This window comes from Syngnathus typhle, linkage group LG13, assembly GCF_033458585.1.
Source record: "Syngnathus typhle isolate RoL2023-S1 ecotype Sweden linkage group LG13, RoL_Styp_1.0, whole genome shotgun sequence".
Taxonomy (NCBI): domain Eukaryota; kingdom Metazoa; phylum Chordata; class Actinopteri; order Syngnathiformes; family Syngnathidae; genus Syngnathus; species Syngnathus typhle.
The window spans coordinates 10,215,271-10,232,987 of record NC_083750.1 but is presented as its reverse complement, the minus strand read 5'-3'; the positions used below and the strand labels follow the sequence as shown (position 1 = coordinate 10,232,987).

Genomic DNA, 17,717 nt, shown 5'->3' with positions numbered 1-17,717 from the left:
TACTGAGCCCCCCCCCCGCCCCCACCCCCCAAAAAGCCCTTGGAGAAGTCAATAATGGTCCGAGCAATTCACACATATTTATTTCTGCATTTTAGAAGCTTCAAGCCAGGGAGTGAAATCCGGACAGGTTGTTATAGCTACGCAATCCGCGGGGGTTCCGATGTCTATTTAAAAGCCCCTCGGACCCTCCCCTCGCTCCCTCCTTTAAACTACATTATATATCACACGCACTGCAATTCTCAATGAGCTCCGGAAAAAAAAGCTAGACATCTTCAAATTGGCTCCTTGAGCGAGTGAGGGAACGGCATCATCACAGATCACCCTTTGGCAATTTCTCGTTTGGGTCCTTAGAAAAAAGTTGCCTACTTTTTTTTTTTTTTTTTTTTTAATATATGACTGTAAGCTTCTGCAACGGCGCGATCGCCACACGCGAGTTGATTGGCGCAAAGCGATAAAGATCCCATCATCGCCACTGTTTGTTTGTTTTGGGGTTTTCTTTTAGGGAGGGGGGGGGGGGCTCTTCGGTTCCGATCCTTGTGTGCGTCAGGCGGGCGCGCAACACCAGGCTTCATGCTGGAGAGGTTTGGACGAACTTTTTTAAGGATGATATGCGTTGGATGTTTCCTCCTGCTGCTCTGCGGGCTGACGCGTGTCATGGCAAGTTATCCCATCTGGTGGTAAGTCATTTCGGATGCAAAAGGCAGCTGAAGAAATATGCGTGGACGCTTTAAAGTGGTTAATTTGTGTATTTGGAGATGAGCCGCAGTCTATTTTTTTAAATATATATTACTTTCTTTATGTAATTATTTTTTGTGCTGAAGACTCTTATTCCGGTGCTGCTTTTTTTCATATGTTGCAAAAGAGTTTCATTCTATATATATATTTTTTTAATATTGTAGTAAACAAAAATTGTATTTATACAAGCTTCAAGGTGGTTTCATTTTTGCATCATGGTCACATGCTATGCAGTTTAGTCAATTTATTATTTATTAAGAAACGCATATATTTGTTATAAAACTAAGATATGGCAAGCAGGTTTTGGTTCTGTTTGCTTTTTTTGGGTGTCTCCAGAAAGTTCTTTCTGAGAGCAGCAGGTGCAGAAGTTTAGCGTGCGTGTACGCGTGGGGGGGGGGGGGGGGGGATCCTTTTGGATGCCGCCATTTTTATTTGAAATGACTTCATTATTTCTATTTAGCAGAACTCTGAGCATACACCTGCAAAATAAGTGTCTCGATGATGATGTTTTGAATTCTATTATAGTTTGTTTTGCTGTCAACGGCATTGCATCATACTCAGAGGTGTGCCCAATATTATGTCCTCTACCGCAAATAGGGAAGTTGTGGTTTCCTAGCAGTTTGTTAGAAAACACACAGCAATCTCGACCAACATTGTGGATAGGGAAGAAATTAGCTGTGTTTTATTGAATTTTTTTTGAACTAGAATCTTTTAAAGCGGAAGCAATTTTTGCTTTGGCACTAAATGTGTAGAAAACAATCAGAGAAATTATTGATATTAGGAGATTTTTTCTATTTTTTAGGTTTTTCCGAATATCACAATCTCCTTAACAGAGTCACTTGGTCATTGTAAAAATTTTTGCAGAATAATGAAACCCTGAGGTTTTGCTACAAGAGGCTAATGCTAATTTTGATTTGATTTTGTCCTTGGATATTGTCAAATTGTCCTCTCTATCGTAGTGAAATATCAATTGGTATGACAATCTTTTAGGAATTAAAATGATTTTTTCTTTTTCAACATTATACTCTTTTTACTAAGGGAAGGTTCTGCAATGCGCTCATTAAATGCTAATATTAGCCAAAACTGTCCACCCTGTCATTGTCCACCCTGTCAGCAAGCTCCTATATCGAGAGAGAAGGTAGCCACAGATTAGCCCCTCCCTCTTTTGAAAAACCGTGTCAAGTAAAATCATAATTTCCCACTGAATAGTTTTATAGCACTGTACATTATAGTTTATAATGTGTTTTATGACTTCCAATGAAGTGCAGCTCTTGATGTTTTGTAATCATGTCTGTGCGTCATCTGCAGCAAGCACAGACCTTCCGGAACATTGCAAATTAAACACAATTTATTTTTTTTATGATTCAATATTTGCACATGGTTGGATATTGGGTGTATCTTCCTGTAACAGGTCCCCTGCTGTTTAGTGATGAGAAACTCATGCTTTTGCTCAGCTGGGAGGAAATCCTGATATAATATTTGGGCCTTAGACGGAAAAAAAAAAAAAAATGGGGACTCACGTCAGGACCGTAGCTCCTGTTTCCACAAAACTGACAATTTCATCTGTCAGTGTATTCTCACCTAATATGGGCAATGTTTTTGAAAATGTCAGTGTGTGAGACTATTTGCCGCCAGCCAACTAAGCACACAACGGAATGAAGGCATGCTTTCCATTGTGTCATCAGAACAGAAATTCCAAAGTAGTTGATGCTTTGATTTGCGAGGCCGGATCAAGTTTGACGCAAAGACAAGACAGCGAGCAAACAGTTTGCTACATGACTGCTAGCAAACAATCACTCCATGACGTAACGCTTTTAGTTTTGCAGACGGACTTATTTGTTTGTTTCGTGGCAACCGATCCCAAAGAACGCTCGGTTGGCGTTTAGCCGAGCGAAACCGCTGCGCCACTCTCCGGCCTCGGTGGCCCTAAGACGCGGCGAAGTCTCCTCTCAACCTGCCATGACATAGCCTGGCTGCACCCGCCAAAAATAAAGTCACCCAGCAACCCCTTCCCCCCTCGAGTCCACCCCACCTTTAGAAGATAAATACCTGGAGGTGAAAGCTCGCCGCACATTCCTTTTCCCAAACATATTCTCTTGATGTCAAAGTCGGCTCCAAGGCCCCGGGGCCCACGAGTAAAGTGGTAATTCTGAGGCGCCCTGCTTGGGCTTGCTGAAAAATGCATTAAACCTGCGCTGCATGTGCATGGGGGGGGGGGGGGGGGGGTGTAGTGTGGACCCAGACAAATAATTGCATGTGTATATGTGTTTTGCTTAAGTATTTTTTTGCAACTAGTCCATCCTATGCTGATCAATGATTTCCTCAGTGCTCGGAAATCTGGATCAATGAAAGCCTTTCGTCTCTTTCGCTCGAGATAGAACGCTGATGTCAAGTTTGTTACAACAAGTTCGCTTCAAGAATGTGTGAAGTCAACAAATAATTATTCAGGCAATTAATCATTTGGGTTGGACTGGATTTCTTGGATTTGCCATCTTGTCATTTACAACAAACTACAGTCAGGTTTTTCTTTTGAGACTGTTGGTGCTGTGGAGGCCGAGGGCTGGTTCTTCAAAATTTGCAAATGAAGAACTTCCACCAGAAGTATGGAAGGAGAAGAACGGTGGTTGCTCAAAGTTTAAATTTAGGACGTGTTGATAAGCGTGGGATACTTTTGTCGCGGATGTCCTACGTTTCAAACAAATTCTTAATTTCCTAATTTAGCTCGATGAGATTTGCACAATGAGTGCTTTAAGATTTATTGGTGTGTCAGACACGCCACCGTTTTTTTTTTTTTTTTTCTTCACTGTGAGGCAACAGAGGTAGAGGAGGTTCAGGATGTGACTGACAAGGAGCTCTTTAAAAATGCGAGCCTGCGGCGCTTGTTTTCACCTCCTCTGCAGTATCACCATGATGAGCCTGTGATGAATTAGTCAACACGGGCTTCCTTTGCATTTGCACTCTTTTGTTGTGCGTGAGAGAGGCAGCAAAGCAAAAGTCTCCTCTGCTCCGGGATGTGGACTGAGAGTTGTGGAGAGGGGTGGGGGGGGGGGGGGGGCAGATGGAGTGACAAGGGCCAAAGGGAGGTCAATTTGTGATAGCCACGCTCCCGTTTACTGGCGGATGCTGCCGACTTCCTCCGAGGGGCCGTTTTCAACGTGCTCACCTTTTCTGTGATTTACTCTAGCGGTAGAAATGAGGGCAGAAATTCTGCCAGAACCATTGTGACAAATAGCTCTGACATCTGCTTGAGGGCACGTAAAAAACGTAATTCACTCACTGACACGCCGTGTGACGCCCGACAACATTGAAATGTAATCTCGAAATTCCAATTGCAATTTATGTCATTCCGATCGTCTGAAGGAATCGCGAAGGTATTCAAGGTCATCTTTTTTTTGGGGGGGGGGCTCAGTTGCCTTTCCACTGGGAGGTTTCTACAAGAAACAGCCTCAAGCCAGTGTCAGGACTTTTGCTAATCTTGTTGTGATTAGTCTCCGGACGAAAGGGTCAACAGATAGCGAGGTAGCCAAGCGCTACACACCTGCTCGGGTTCTACCTTTGCGTGGATGCTACAGTAGCTGCTATCGTTTGGGTGGATCATAAGATTAGTGGCAACTTTAATAGTCCGTTGATGTGGCGTGCGAACTTGCGCCAAAAAGTCACTTTGCGGCTAACCCGCAGGGCATTTGACAAAGATAATAGCGGGGCTGTTCTTTAAACAATTTATCTCTGTTGTGACTTGCGTCAAGCACTGAATATTGATTTTAGGGAGTTGAATAAGCAGGTCAACAGTTCAGGTATTTATAGAAAATGGCAATCCACATAAACAAGAGACCACTGCACAGTTTTAAGCACTGGATTTCTTAGATTACTGCTAACTGAGAATATACAGTACATTGAAGATTCCATCTCAATCTTGTAGCTGATTAAAAGGTAGTTGAAAACATTGTCTTTGCCACAGACCGGCTTTAGTTGCTTTTGAGTTGTGCTAGTGGCAAACAAATGCAGACAACAACAAAAAAAAAACATCCTTCTGCTTCACGCTTTGCTCTCGGCAGAAGCTAGCAAGACAGAGAGAAACTGAATCAACGCAAGGATGTCATGATTGAACCAAGTTTGCACTTGTTTCATCCTCAAAGGATATCGTGTGGATATTAGCCTTGATACGCTCTCTGAAGTTTCAACGTGGCGTTTGCACTCTTATTAGCCTAAGGTGGAGGCTTGTTAAGTGTGCGGACAACTAATAACAAGGTGTAGCTCTCCTGGTTGTCAGCTTAAGGTCGATGAAGACCTCGAGATGCATTGTGGGCTTTCATCTCAGACACAAGCGTTGCAATGGCAAGCCTGCAATTTCCTTGCTCACACACAGGCCAGGCCAGGTGTCTGCGAAGGTGGGGAGGAGGTTGACGGACGCCTAGCATGCTAGCACCTGATCAGATGACATTTCTCCTCTGTTCTAAAAACCCCAGACTAATGACCTTCTGTGTGTCTAGGTCCCTCGCGGTGGGCCACCAGTACTCGTCATTGGGCACGCAACCCATCCTGTGCAGCAGCATTCCAGGGCTGGTGCCCAAGCAGTTGCGCTTCTGCCGCAACTACTTGGAAATCATGCCCAGCGTGGCAGAAGGGGTGAAGATCGGCATCCAGGAGTGCCAACACCAGTTCAGAGGCCGGCGCTGGAACTGCACCACCGTCAATGATAATCTGGCTATCTTTGGGCCAGTTTTGGATAAAGGTAAGTCTCATTTGATTTGTTCAATTGAGTGATGGCCCTAATGCTGCGAAAATGATTTTCCCCGACGCTTTGGGACCTCCCAACAGACCATTTGGCAAGTGTCGCATGTGATTTTCACGACACATTCTCAAACCACACCGAGGAGAAAAAACGGAAAAACCTGCTGGTCTCGCATGCATCACGCTCGTTCAAATCCTTCTTCAAGCAGAACCGAGGCAACACTACGCCCGAAATCATGCATACAATCAAACTACGTTTGGTCTTGTTGGAATTTTCTTTACGAGGGAATCCCCGGCTATTGTTCTGCTGTTGATCCTCTGAAGCTCCTTATACAATAGTGTTCTGCTGTTGATCCTCTGAAGCTCCTTATACAACACCTCAGACTGAACGGTGGTTTCTCATATTAAGACTTGCGGTGATGATGAATTGCAACTTCCGGACAAATGTCAAGTCATCAACAAATGGTCAAAACAAGACAAATCCAGGCAGCACGGTGTATACAAAGGTCTTCTCGACGTGCTTCTAAAGCTATACAACGATAGCACGGTTCTGAACTTATCACCCGGCTACCAGAGGTTTAACTTAAACATGTGGAGGTGAGTCAGAGCTTTAATCTCTCAACCCTTAAGACTTAATAACGAACGCTTGAGCCAGTAATAAGGAGGCCGAAGGATGAGTAGGAGGCGAGAGGGATTCTCCATCCGAGCTCCTTTTGTGGAGCAAAATGCCACCGCGTATTTCCCAAATTACCGGGGCGCAGAGTGTTAAAGGGGAGGCGGGAACTGGGCTTCACTAGATCATTTTGATTGGATTAAGGTCAGTGAAGCCCTTAATAATGTGAGAGGTCAAAGTGGCTGGATTAAGTGCCTTTGTCAGAGGCCAACCGGAGTGAGTCGGGAGCTCCCGGGCCTTTGATAGGGCTTAGTAGGCGAGGGCTTCCATTTCATTGGCTTTGATTGATGCCGCTGTTGGTCTGTGCTACGGGCCCATTGTCCTCACTGGTGTCTGTTTGTCTGCAATTCAGACTGCAGTGTGTCCATTTCCTCCCGCTTCTTTTGGGCCAAAGGGGAGCAGGCGTCTTTATAGGTCTCACTCGCTACCCCGTAATTGCCCTCGTAATCCTCACCTTCACTATACGGAGGTTGCAACATTTCAGCCGAGTGACCTCCTTTCACCATCAAATGCGACGGCGCGGTCAAACGGTTGCCGTGCCGTCTTGCCCCGTTTTTTTATTTTTGCGCAACCTCCACACCCCGAATCGCCAGCCCTGCCTGCGGGCTGCGTCTGCGTCAGCGCTCATTAATTTGCATTAAGTAAAGTGTCAAAACATGCACTGCAGGAATCTGCCCGTGATGAAAGGTAACAGATAGCCGTGCAGGTGTTCTCAGCGCGGCGAGCCGATCCCGGAGCTGTTTTCGGCATTCCTGGTATTCGCGTAGCACCTCCCTGCCGTCAGCCTACGCTTTGTGACTCAGTTGACAGCATTACAGAGGCTTCTTCAAAACAAAATGAGGCAATCGTGGTCATTTTTTCAGGTATTACAGGTATAGGTGTACACCTTCACACCTACTTGAAACCATAACGAGCTTGATCGGAAACTCGATTGACGTAACTTGGGCGTGATGTGGATGAAAGGTTTCCACCTTCCTCTCGCCTTCTACTCTTAACCAAACGAGGTCGCGGGATGCGAGTGACGACCTGCGACCTTAGGATGGCAAAGTAGAAGTATTGGGGATGAGCTAAGAGGTCTCTGCTTTTGCCCAAACGTATGTCTGTCTCAGCATGCTGGGGGGAGGGAAGCTAGCACGCCGGTATATCATTAACTCTGTGCAAGAAAGAAAGAAGGGGTGTGGCAAATGGAGTTGATGGGGGGACCTTAGCCCCACTCCCTGCTGGGCTCAGCTCGGAGCACAATATCTTTGCAACCATGAGATTAAGCAGAAGAAAAAGTGCTTTTCCCCATTCACACGCCCTTTAGATTGTTTTATTAAACCATTTGAATAGGGATTTCCCCGTCTGCCGACAAGCAGGGTCCGGCCAATGCATAGTTCTCTGTTGCTATGACTTAACTTGGTCCCCACTAATCACTGGCCAGGGCAAATTTCATATAAAATATCTGGAGTCATTGTGGGACTAACGCAGCGTGACAGTGGAGGCACAATAGGGGATTCAGCCCCCCAGCAGGTCGTAGGGACCACTTGGACTGCCGGCCGGCCGGCGTTTGGCAACGTTTGGTAGGGGAAACGCTGTCAGGGGATGCAAAGTGTCATGAAACGCCATCAATTGCTCCTAAAACCAAGAAGTGGAACTAACGCGAGAGCAGGTGAAATAAATGTTATGGTCTCTGTAATTGGCCCCAAAGGTCAACCCCATGTTGATCGCCCAAATATCTTTAGAAGGCCACGTCGTAAGCTTTTTTTTTGTGTGTGTAAACTAAACTGAAAGAAATGTTGTAAGGCACGGAAACGTTATTACCCCTAACTTTTGTAAAGTTTTTGAAAAGGCCCACCACAGATCCATTTCGTCCTTTTTCCCAGGTTAGCATCTCCATGTTCACATTGAGAGGCCAGGGCCTCTTTAATTGCTTCCTGGGTCTGCTCCTTTGCTCATTTTGTCCCAAGATAATCCTCTTTTCCTCACCCCGTTCATTCCTAAACTCACTTATCCTATGCAGCATCAATGCGAAGCTGCCAAAGGAGTTCATCAGGGCTCCATGTTAGAGCCACACTTGTTATGTTAAGTTAGTAACCCTTTAGATGTGGACTGGATGCAAGCAGTACTTGCAGTTTTCAGGCAACACTCACTTTTTTTTTTTTTTTACCATCCTGACAGTTAATTTGATCAACACCGATGCCTTCTGCTCGTCAGCCTGTACTTTTTGACGGTTAGGATTCTGTTACGTTTATGGCACCCGCTTACATACAGTAACTGTGTGGCGTGGCTGGTGGAGGATGACAGTGGGCCTTTTCTCTTGCGTCATTGTTGTCTAATGCCCTTTAGTCCTTAAACTGGTTAGAACCTGCTGGAAGGGAGGAGCTCCTTCTGCTTTTAGCTTTGTACTTGTCCTTTTCTTTCTTCTCCTGCTTCACTTTTGATCTTCGACAGAAACATGCATTAATGAGCCGTCCCGAGATGCTATTCCACTTACCCGATAATCGCATTGACTTTGATAGCTGGACACCCATTGCTGCCGTCTGCGAGGCCATTTCCTAACCTTTCAAAAGCTTAATTGAGTCTCTTAATGATAGGCCTGTCAGGCCTTGCGTCTTCCTCTCATGATGCTTGATGAGTCATCAGTTTACTATGTCAGCCCGGAGACAAAGGGCCTCGCTGGCCTGATTCGCAGACATGACGATTGATGTCTGGGATGAATGAAGCCCCACACTGGCACCTTTTGTGGATGCTACCCAAACACATGTGGTCGACACCAGTAATGACTTCTGTGACAGTGGTCTTGTTAGCTTGGCTTGAAAGACCTTTAGGGTTACGTAAAACAGGATTAGCAGGTTGTGACCTACTTTCTCTGTCACTAAACTCCTACGGTATAGTAAGATCCGAAAAGAGAGGGTAGGAAGGAGACATGGAAAACGGGCAGAACCAGAGCTGGACATGCCTACCGGAAACCATAAACCTTCCGTTACCACTACTGTCATGGGAATATTTCAGAGGAAGTGTGTGTCTGCTTCCAGCCACTCGAGAATCAGCATTTGTCCACGCCATCGCCTCGGCCGGGGTGGCCTTCGCCGTCACCCGGGCTTGCGCCGACGGCTCCGCCACTATCTGCGGCTGCGACACGCGTCACAAGGGTCCCCCCGGCGAGGGCTGGAAGTGGGGCGGTTGCAGCGAAGATGTGGATTTTGGCGGCATGGTGTCCAGAGAGTTTGCAGATGCCAGGGAGAACCGCCCCGACGCCCGCTCGGCCATGAATCGGCATAACAACGAAGCCGGACGGACGGTGAGCTGACCTGCATTCTTGGTAGGAGAATTTCGGTTGTCAATGCCAACAGTAATGAATTGCATCCTATGTTCTCCCCAGTCTCTCTATGACAAAATCTTCCTGAAGTGTAAGTGCCACGGGCTGTCGGGCAGTTGCGAGGTGAAGACGTGCTGGTGGTCTCAGCCGGACTTCCGGGTCATCGGCGACTACATGAAGGACAAGTACGACAGCGCCTCGGAGATGGTGGTGGAGAAACACAAGGAGTCGCGTGGCTGGGTGGAGACCCTGAGACCCAAGTACAACTACTTCAAGCCGCCCACCGAGCGGGACCTGGTCTACTACGAGGGCTCGCCCAACTTCTGCGACCCCAACCCCGAGACGGGCTCGTTCGGCACCCGCGACCGGGTCTGCAACCTGACGTCGCACGGCATCGACGGCTGCGACCTGCTCTGCTGCGGCCGCGGCCACAACACGCGGACGGAGAGGCGCAAAGAGAAGTGCCACTGCATTTTCCACTGGTGCTGTTACGTCAGCTGCCAGGAGTGCGTCAGGGTCTATGATGTCCACACCTGCAAATAACACACGCTTCTCCATCTTGTAGCTTCAGACTTTGGACCGGACTTGACCGTCCATTGAGTCCGGCGGACGGGACTTTGCTTTCCGTTCATGGAGGACATTATGAGGCGAAGCAGCAATGACTCAGAGAGGACTGTCAAACACCATATTGGTGTTTTTATTTTGGTTTCTTTTTTCTTCCGCGTAGTTTAGCCTGGTGCTCCCTTCTGCTGTCCTTTCTCAAGGTTTCGACCCAGATGGGGTTTGGAGTTTTTCCTTGCCCTCTTGGGGGGGTGTCATTAATATTTGTCATCTGAGGGCATGTGAAGCCCTTTGAGACATTTCTGTGATTAAGGGCAATAGAAATAAATTGGACTTGACTTGAATTCTGGACTGTTCAATTCAATTTATTTGTACGGAACCTTATCATAGAAAATGAAACTCAAAGTGCTTTAAAAAATGAATAAAAGCGGACAGCAAACCTTAACCCAAATATTCCTGTCGTCTAATGCTGCTAAGTTTGTTAATGTCTGTTTTGTGGTTCTTACATTCAATATGTATTTGTAGAAATGTTTCGTTTTGGATTCTTTCTGTGAAAGAAATGTGTTTTAGTTTGGAAAATGTGAAGTTTGGACTCATTTCTGCATAGAGTAATTGGCATTTTAAGCAAAATAGATTTGTTTTAGTTGTTTCGTAGGCTGTTTGGAGCAAACATAATTTGGCTTGTTGCTCCACTTTTAATTTAAGATGACTCACAGTTGCTCTTCTTTTTTTCTTTTTTTTTTTTTTAAGTAAAAACTACAGAAAGCTGAATTGAGTGGTCGTATTGCCATTTATTAGGTACACCTGGATAGTTGAATGAAACCTTTCTAATATTTTGACCTCCTGATTAAATAGACAATAGATTTTTTGAATAAATAAAATAATTGGAAAAAAAAAAGATTCAATACATGTTAAAAATTCTGAAAAATATCATACAATTTGCAAACATCTTTCAATTGTCTGAGTGTACCCAATAAAGGTGTAGCGTAGCATAGAAGGTATTTTCAAACAAATTTTTAGATTCAGTACAGCTAATTTCCTCTCGCTATTAATGTCATCTGATGAGTTTCTGAAAAGTTTAATATTTGTGCTCTAATTTCCTTTTTAAAGCCCAAAGTTTTGTACATACTAGTGTGTTTTTTACAATTATTTATTTTCTGCTATGTATATGTTAGTAAGTAAAATTATATTCACAAAAAACTTTTTGTCGACTGATTTGAACATTTTACAGTAAAAGGAGATGAACTCATCCTTTAAGTCCCTTGAGACTCAACAGAATGCATCTTTTAATTTTTTTGAGATGCCATACAAAGAAAAGAAAAAAAAGAGAGTTGAGAAAGATTAGAGGTCCTAAGTACTGAATGGAGTGGTCCAGCTCAGCCTGCAGACCCCATATAGCGGTTTTAGAGTCCTGCGACAATGTCACCACCAGAGGCCTCATCGCATTCCTACTGAACCACATTAGCGCACACACTCCATTCAAAAAGTCATATTGTGCTTTTCATTCATGCCCAGCTAGCGCACAAACAACCAAGCAGGTGAATGAGCGAGGAGAATACAACAAAACAAAAACACATATGTGTTGTTCTGTTCAACTCAGGTTACAAACATGCAATCTTTTTTTTTTTTTTTGCATTTATGAACCTTGGTGACAGCTGATTGACGGAGTTGACGCCAAGTGAATGGGGACACAAACAGGTCCAAAAGGGAAAACATGAAACGGCAGTCAAGATGGACAGAGAGCTGGGCGGTAGGGCGGGCGGCCAGCATGCTGGCGGCCAACGCAGAGCCTCCAGAGGCCTTTGTCACCCACGTGAGACGGACATTGTTAGCAGATAGTTGCCAGAGGACGAATCATGTCCTCCCGACTGTGAGAACTTTGACACGGCCAAACTGAGAGCGGGAGCAGCCAATAACCATATAAAAGCAACACAAAGGACTTAATTGCAATCACTGAGCCCTTTACTTTTTATTTTATAGGGGGGAACGCGGGGGAGTTTCACTCGGACATTCATCGCTGACAACAGCAAACGTTTCAAGGTGAGGACAACCCATGTCACGTAGATGTCGAAACAATGGAATAAAGGAGAAGAGAAAATGTCAGACAAAATGGAAAATAGATACACAGAGATCTACGGATAACTGTGCGCATGTCATTGGAATGTGGGAGGAAAGCGCAGAAAACCCACCAAGCCATGGGGAGAACATGCAAACTCTGCACAGGAAGAAACCATTTCTGAAATACCATTGAATAGTATTTGATAAAGAAGAAATTGGACTGACCTCCCACGCTGAGGTCATCCACACCAAGCATGGCGCCACCAAGGATGAACAAACTGTTAGCCTTATGTCAACTGCCAGCTAAATCAAAACAATGTTTAAGCCTAGAGAGAAACTATTAAAGAAGCTATTTTTATTTTGTGGCCTCGCCAGTCAGTGTCAAAAGGTGGCGTGGTCACGAAGGCCTATTTAGGCAAGCTTTGAGGTGCGAAGCCCGCCGCCTGCCTTCAACGCCATCTGAATGAAACGTGGGGAGAGGTGACACCTGTAAAGCCGCCTTTTGAAGTGCCTGTTTGTATTGTTGCGGCCAACAAAGAACTCTCGGCACCTTTGCCAGATAACGAGGGGCCGCTGGGGGTTGCCGCATGGGAGACGTTTTCATGCACTTCAGCTTGTGTGTGTGCGTCTCTACGTTACCGTATGATGTGGTGGTCCGGCCCAGACGCCGAATTAGTGGGGCTGCCTGCAGGGTATGACAAAGGGTCATCAGCAGATCAGAGGTGCAATGGGGAGGAGGCAGACATGATCACTCATTAGTCACCTTTTCACCCTTGCGTGTGCGCACGTGTGTATTTGTGTGTGGGTGCATGTTTGTGTGTGAGTGTGCGTGCGTGGGTGCATGTAGTCCCGAGCAGTTGAAAAGGTAAGATGAACTCACCTGCATCGCCAGCAGCAGTTTCACTCAACTCTTGTCTCATTTAGGTAGTTGCCACTCAACTTTTGGGGCAAAGGCAGGAAGTGCCCCATCCTGACATCTGTAAATTGGAATAGAAAATAGGTGTTAACGCGACTTTTTTATACACATTTTAATACACACATGCGTGGTCAGGGGATTACTTTTACTCACACGATACTCACGAGTCCATCTTTTGGTTACACCTGCATAACCGAGTGTGCGAGATGAGCCCCATCAACGACAAGGTGACGAGCGGGATAGGGGGGGGGGGGGGGTTGGCCATGCAGCGTCAGGGGTGTGTTATCATTAGCCGGTCCTGGCGCTGGCCTCTGCTAGTTCCAGTAATTAGCTGACAAAGAGCGGCGCTTGCCTTCCCACTGATTTTCCCACACTACACTGCGGGCTCAGAATTCCAATCGGCCCCAGACCTGCAATCTCCTCGCTTTTTAGAAGGCAAATTACTGACAAGTCCCATTCTTCACAGCACTGTAATTGCTTTTTAGTGTTGTTTTTATTGAGGCCCCCCCCCCCCTTCGGTCCCTCTCGCCGCCACCCTAATAAAGTCAAGCCGGGGAGGCTGCCGAAGGGGGGGCGAAGGGTTAATATAGATAACATTAGCCCCTAATTGGAAGGTCTTGGTCAGCGGGGGAGCTCGGCTTTTTTAAGGCTGATTTTTATGTTCTAGTACCGTGCCGTGAGTTTAAAAATGATCTCCAAAAGACATAATTTTGTCTTTGCCCGCCCGGCACATCAAGTTCATTGTGTCACTCACTCACATTGATTGTTTGCGGGACCTGGCCGGTGTCACAATACAAGCAGGGAAAACGTCTCATTATGGCACTTTGAAAGAGACACCCAACATTCTTGGCTCGCGTCAAGCCGTTTTCTTCCGGATGACACTCCATGTTGTCTTCGCTGGCCAGGACTCATGTTCCAAACTCTTGCCATTTGTAGAGGCCACACTCGCATTAAAGGATAAGAAAAAAAGGAGATGATGATATATTCCAGGATATATCTGTGGAGGAGTTGACACAAATTACTAGGATGGAAATCCTACACACAAACAGTCAATTGTGCACAAAATATGCAAATTGTATGCAGTGACAGGAAGAATGTGTTGTTTTGTAATTAGTGGTCAAATGACCGGAAGAGTACGGTCATGGGAAAAAAATGGGTAATAGTGATAAATAAAATGTGCAAATTCTATTGATTTGCTCATTGTTATAATAAATGAAAAATACTCAAATGTCATTCATTTAACAATACAGTTAAAAAACAACAACATCCATATCAAATAACTAAAAATGTCATTTGAATACTTCATAGTTTAATTCTACAAAATATTTAATTTCGAATTTATGGAGTATTAACATGAAACTATATCACCGCTATGTAAATAACCGAATATAAACGAATTAAACAATTGAAAAAATAAAATAGAAGATTTTAGGTTGATCAAAAAATCTGTGAAGTAAAGGACGAATTTTTGACTTTTATTTCGGAATTTTGTGGGTGTCTTATTTTTTACTTTTTTTTTGGAATTTTGTGATTTTTGTGGGTGTTTTTGTGTCATTTTTTAGTTGTGATTTTTACCTACCAGTGCCTTAAAAAAGTTGTGTGGTAAGTGTGTCATTTAGAGGGCTAGCGGGTGTGTTACGTGCACATTTCACACTTGCCTTGGGGAGGCCCCCAAGCGTGAATTGACTCAGGTATCGTGCTAATTCGCCCGTGCCCTTACGTGTCCGTTGTGATGTCAGCGCGAGCAGTTTGACACCTCTGACCCTGTCAGCCGGTCAATAAGGTGCCACGACAAGCCCGCTAATGCGTTAGCGCACCAACGCAAGCCAGAAATGAGAGGTTGCAGTAGACTGCGCAGCCTGAAGGCAGACAGGTGCGCTGTCAAGCCACACACACACATACACACACACACATCAAAACAATGTCTGGAAGAATTTTAGAACGATATCCCTGGGTGTGAATATTATCATCAGTCACTTGCAAATTGTAGTGGAACTTTTCGATGATAGACTCGAGCCACAGCTGTCTTGTCACTTTCGCAGCACACTGGGTGTTTCTTTTGTTGCCTTTGTCTGTATTTTGCCATTACAAGTTGGGCAAAGTCCTCAGCATCTGCAAAAAGATGGGAAATCACACTTCAGCGCAAAATAATCACTCAGGGGCAAGATGCTTTTAGATCAGTGAATTCCCAACCACAAATTATCCAAGTCCACTTAATTGTGTCCTGTTATGTCTGAGTTTTGGTTTTACTTTCCTCTCAGTTGTCCATCACCTGTGATTTTTCTGGGTGGAGTGAGAAAGGAGGCGTGTCATCAAGCATCATCTCGCAAAGACTCTACTCTTTGAAGCAACTTTCCCAAAAGGGTCGCACGTAGAACACTTTGTGAATCCCTGCTTTTGAGAAATGGACCATGCACATTCAACAGAGTCACCCTCCACTACCAAATCCACTTCCTTGGCGCGGTGCTCGTGTTTACCCTTATGGCCTTGCCAGTGAGGCTCGCATCCCGCGAGGTAACAATCGGTCCTTCCTGACATCTGAGGCCACCGTGTCTTTTGGGAAGTAGCGCATCCTGCTAGGGCTTGTCTCAACCATCTGTCACGGATGTCCCAAGATGTCGCTCATTGACTCCATTGGCTCTCATGTTCTTCAGCCAGTTCTGCTTAGATGGATTGAAGGGTGACATATGAATAGAACGTCCAGTATACACTGGAGGGAAAAGTCAATTTTTTGGCTCGGGTCTTGAGATTTCATTGGTATCTGCAGATTCAGCAAAGCAGGCGACGAACATAACGGACAGATGTTTCAAGCTTTCTGACACAAGGCAGCACATTTGTACTTTCAGAATATCTTGAGATTTTATTGTAACATGGGCAGATTCAAGATAACCAGGGCCAGAAGTAGCAAAGCAGCCCCAGAACATGAGTGAGCCTCTTCCGTCTTTTATCCTTTCGTCCGCCGGCAAGCACCTGATAGCGAGAAGCTCCAATGTTGTCTCGTCTGTTCAAAGGATATTCTCATCGGTACGCATCTTTGGATTGAAAGGAACTGTTATGTATTGACTTGGAAGTGTTGTTTCTCGTTTGCATATTGCATTGTTTGGTATGCTCTACTTTTTGTTGCCCTTCTCCGTGCGGTGTGGAGGTGTGATTGGTCAGCGGATGAATATCATTGTGATGAGGCTTGTTCAGGAAATAAAAACACGCTAACAAAAGTAACGTGAATCTGTGCTCTTTACAAAGGTTATGTAAGAGAATAAACATAACAGGAACCAACAATTTTGTGTGCAGATGAAAAGCATTGCCCGGACGTGATGACGCACACTGAATCAAAAGTTGTCCGCATGTAGCCGGGGCGGAGTGGAATAAAATATGTATGTATGTAAATCCCCTTAGCAACCTTTTCAATCAGCACACAAAGGTGATTGGCGGACGACACCGCCGCACATTGATCCTTTGCCCTCGGCCTGTCTCCCTCTGTGGCGCCCCCTGCTGTGAGAGGCGTGGGGTACGGTGCCCGCTGGCTCCGGTTGCCGGCGGCCGGGGGCCAGCGTGGATCCTCTCATGGCGGCGGCAATAATGTCGGGTTTGTTTCCTGGCTGGAGCCTTTGGACCGAGCCGTCATCCTGAACATGAGACGCAGAGGGAGGCATCCCATGCCTGTCCCTCCGAGTTGCGTTACGTCTCGGACTGATTCGGACCGCTTTGCTAGCACTAATGCAGAGCCAACCCATTTTTCTTGTTGTTTTCCATCCGCGGAAATAAAGTATGTTGACGATTATTGCCCCTACTGACGCACAACGTTATTTGTCTAAATGCTTGAACATATTTGCTCGTAGGAATATGGGACACTGCATTCCCATAAGCCCCTTGCTGAGTGTTTTTCATCCCCACTTAGCGGGGAGCAAGGCCCCTACTGAGCTCCCTCACCCTAGGAAGCCTCTTTGACCCCCCCCCCCCCGGCAACCCCCCCTTTGCTTAGTCATACATTCATATTGATCTGTTATGACGCGCAGCCATAAATGGCAGGAGGATTACGATCCACGCGGATATCTACCCGGAGACATTTTAAGGGGGATTGAGGGAGACCATAACATTGTAACGGGAGATTTGTCAAGCAATCAGAATTTATCGGTTTGTTTTTTTAGACTGGATAGAGTGGGGGGTTTTGGGGGGGGGGGGTATGTTCACCTCCTACTGTCCTATTTATAGTCCTGTGTCCACACGTCACAACTGTCAGTATGTGGGGAGATATGACGGCGAAGGTGGTGGTGCAAAGAACGCGGAGCGAGGATATGATGGATTTAACGGGACCTCAAGCGTCTTCGCTACTAAGGAAGGCGGGATGGCGCTAAATTCGGAATTTGACCAGGGTTAAGTAAGTATTTTTCCACGTAGGTTCTTTTAACAAGCAGTTTTGTGGCGTCTGCGGAATTTATAATCTTGTTCAGATGTCTCCAGCGGGGATGGGCCAGGTCCATCATAGATGGGAGTAGGAAAAAAAGTTGATGTAAAATCAATTGATTCATATTTAATATTTATTCACATTTAACTTTCTTCATCTTTGACTTAAAAATTATAACAGTATGACTACCATGGGAAAAATAAAACATTGTTGTGAGTTGACATTATTTATGTCCTTACAAATCAAATCCTTTTGTGGAAAATATTCCAACATTTTTTCTCAAAAACATATCAGGGTTTGGTATCTAACTTTACAAAGTTTTATTTGACTTTTGTGC

At 45.4% G+C, this 17,717-nt stretch overlaps 1 protein-coding gene across 1 annotated transcript; it reads left to right on the top strand.

Moving 5' to 3' along the window:
• The first annotated feature begins 38 nt into the window (after nucleotides 1–38).
• On the top strand, nucleotides 39–10,745 carry wnt3a (wingless-type MMTV integration site family, member 3A). Its single transcript, XM_061295042.1, has 4 exons — nucleotides 39–677; nucleotides 5,226–5,467; nucleotides 9,157–9,422; nucleotides 9,504–10,745. The coding sequence occupies exons 1-4, from the start codon at nucleotides 571–573 to the stop codon at nucleotides 9,981–9,983; spliced, it is 1,095 nt and encodes a 364-aa protein (XP_061151026.1). The 5' UTR covers nucleotides 39–570; the 3' UTR covers nucleotides 9,984–10,745.
• The last annotated feature ends 6,972 nt before the right edge of the window (nucleotides 10,746–17,717 follow it).

What these genes read in the sequence shown, in the direction of transcription:
- wnt3a (XM_061295042.1), top strand. Translation starts at nt 571, where the DNA reads ATGCTGGAGAGGTTTGGACGAACTTTTTTAAGGATGATATGCGTTGGA. An exon ending in GCAAGTTATCCCATCTGGTG is followed by an intron (nt 678 to 5,225) that starts GTAAGTCATTTC and finishes CTGTGTGTCTAG; the next exon opens with GTCCCTCGCGGTGGGCCACC. An exon ending in TGGGCCAGTTTTGGATAAAG is followed by an intron (nt 5,468 to 9,156) that starts GTAAGTCTCATT and finishes GTCTGCTTCCAG; the next exon opens with CCACTCGAGAATCAGCATTT.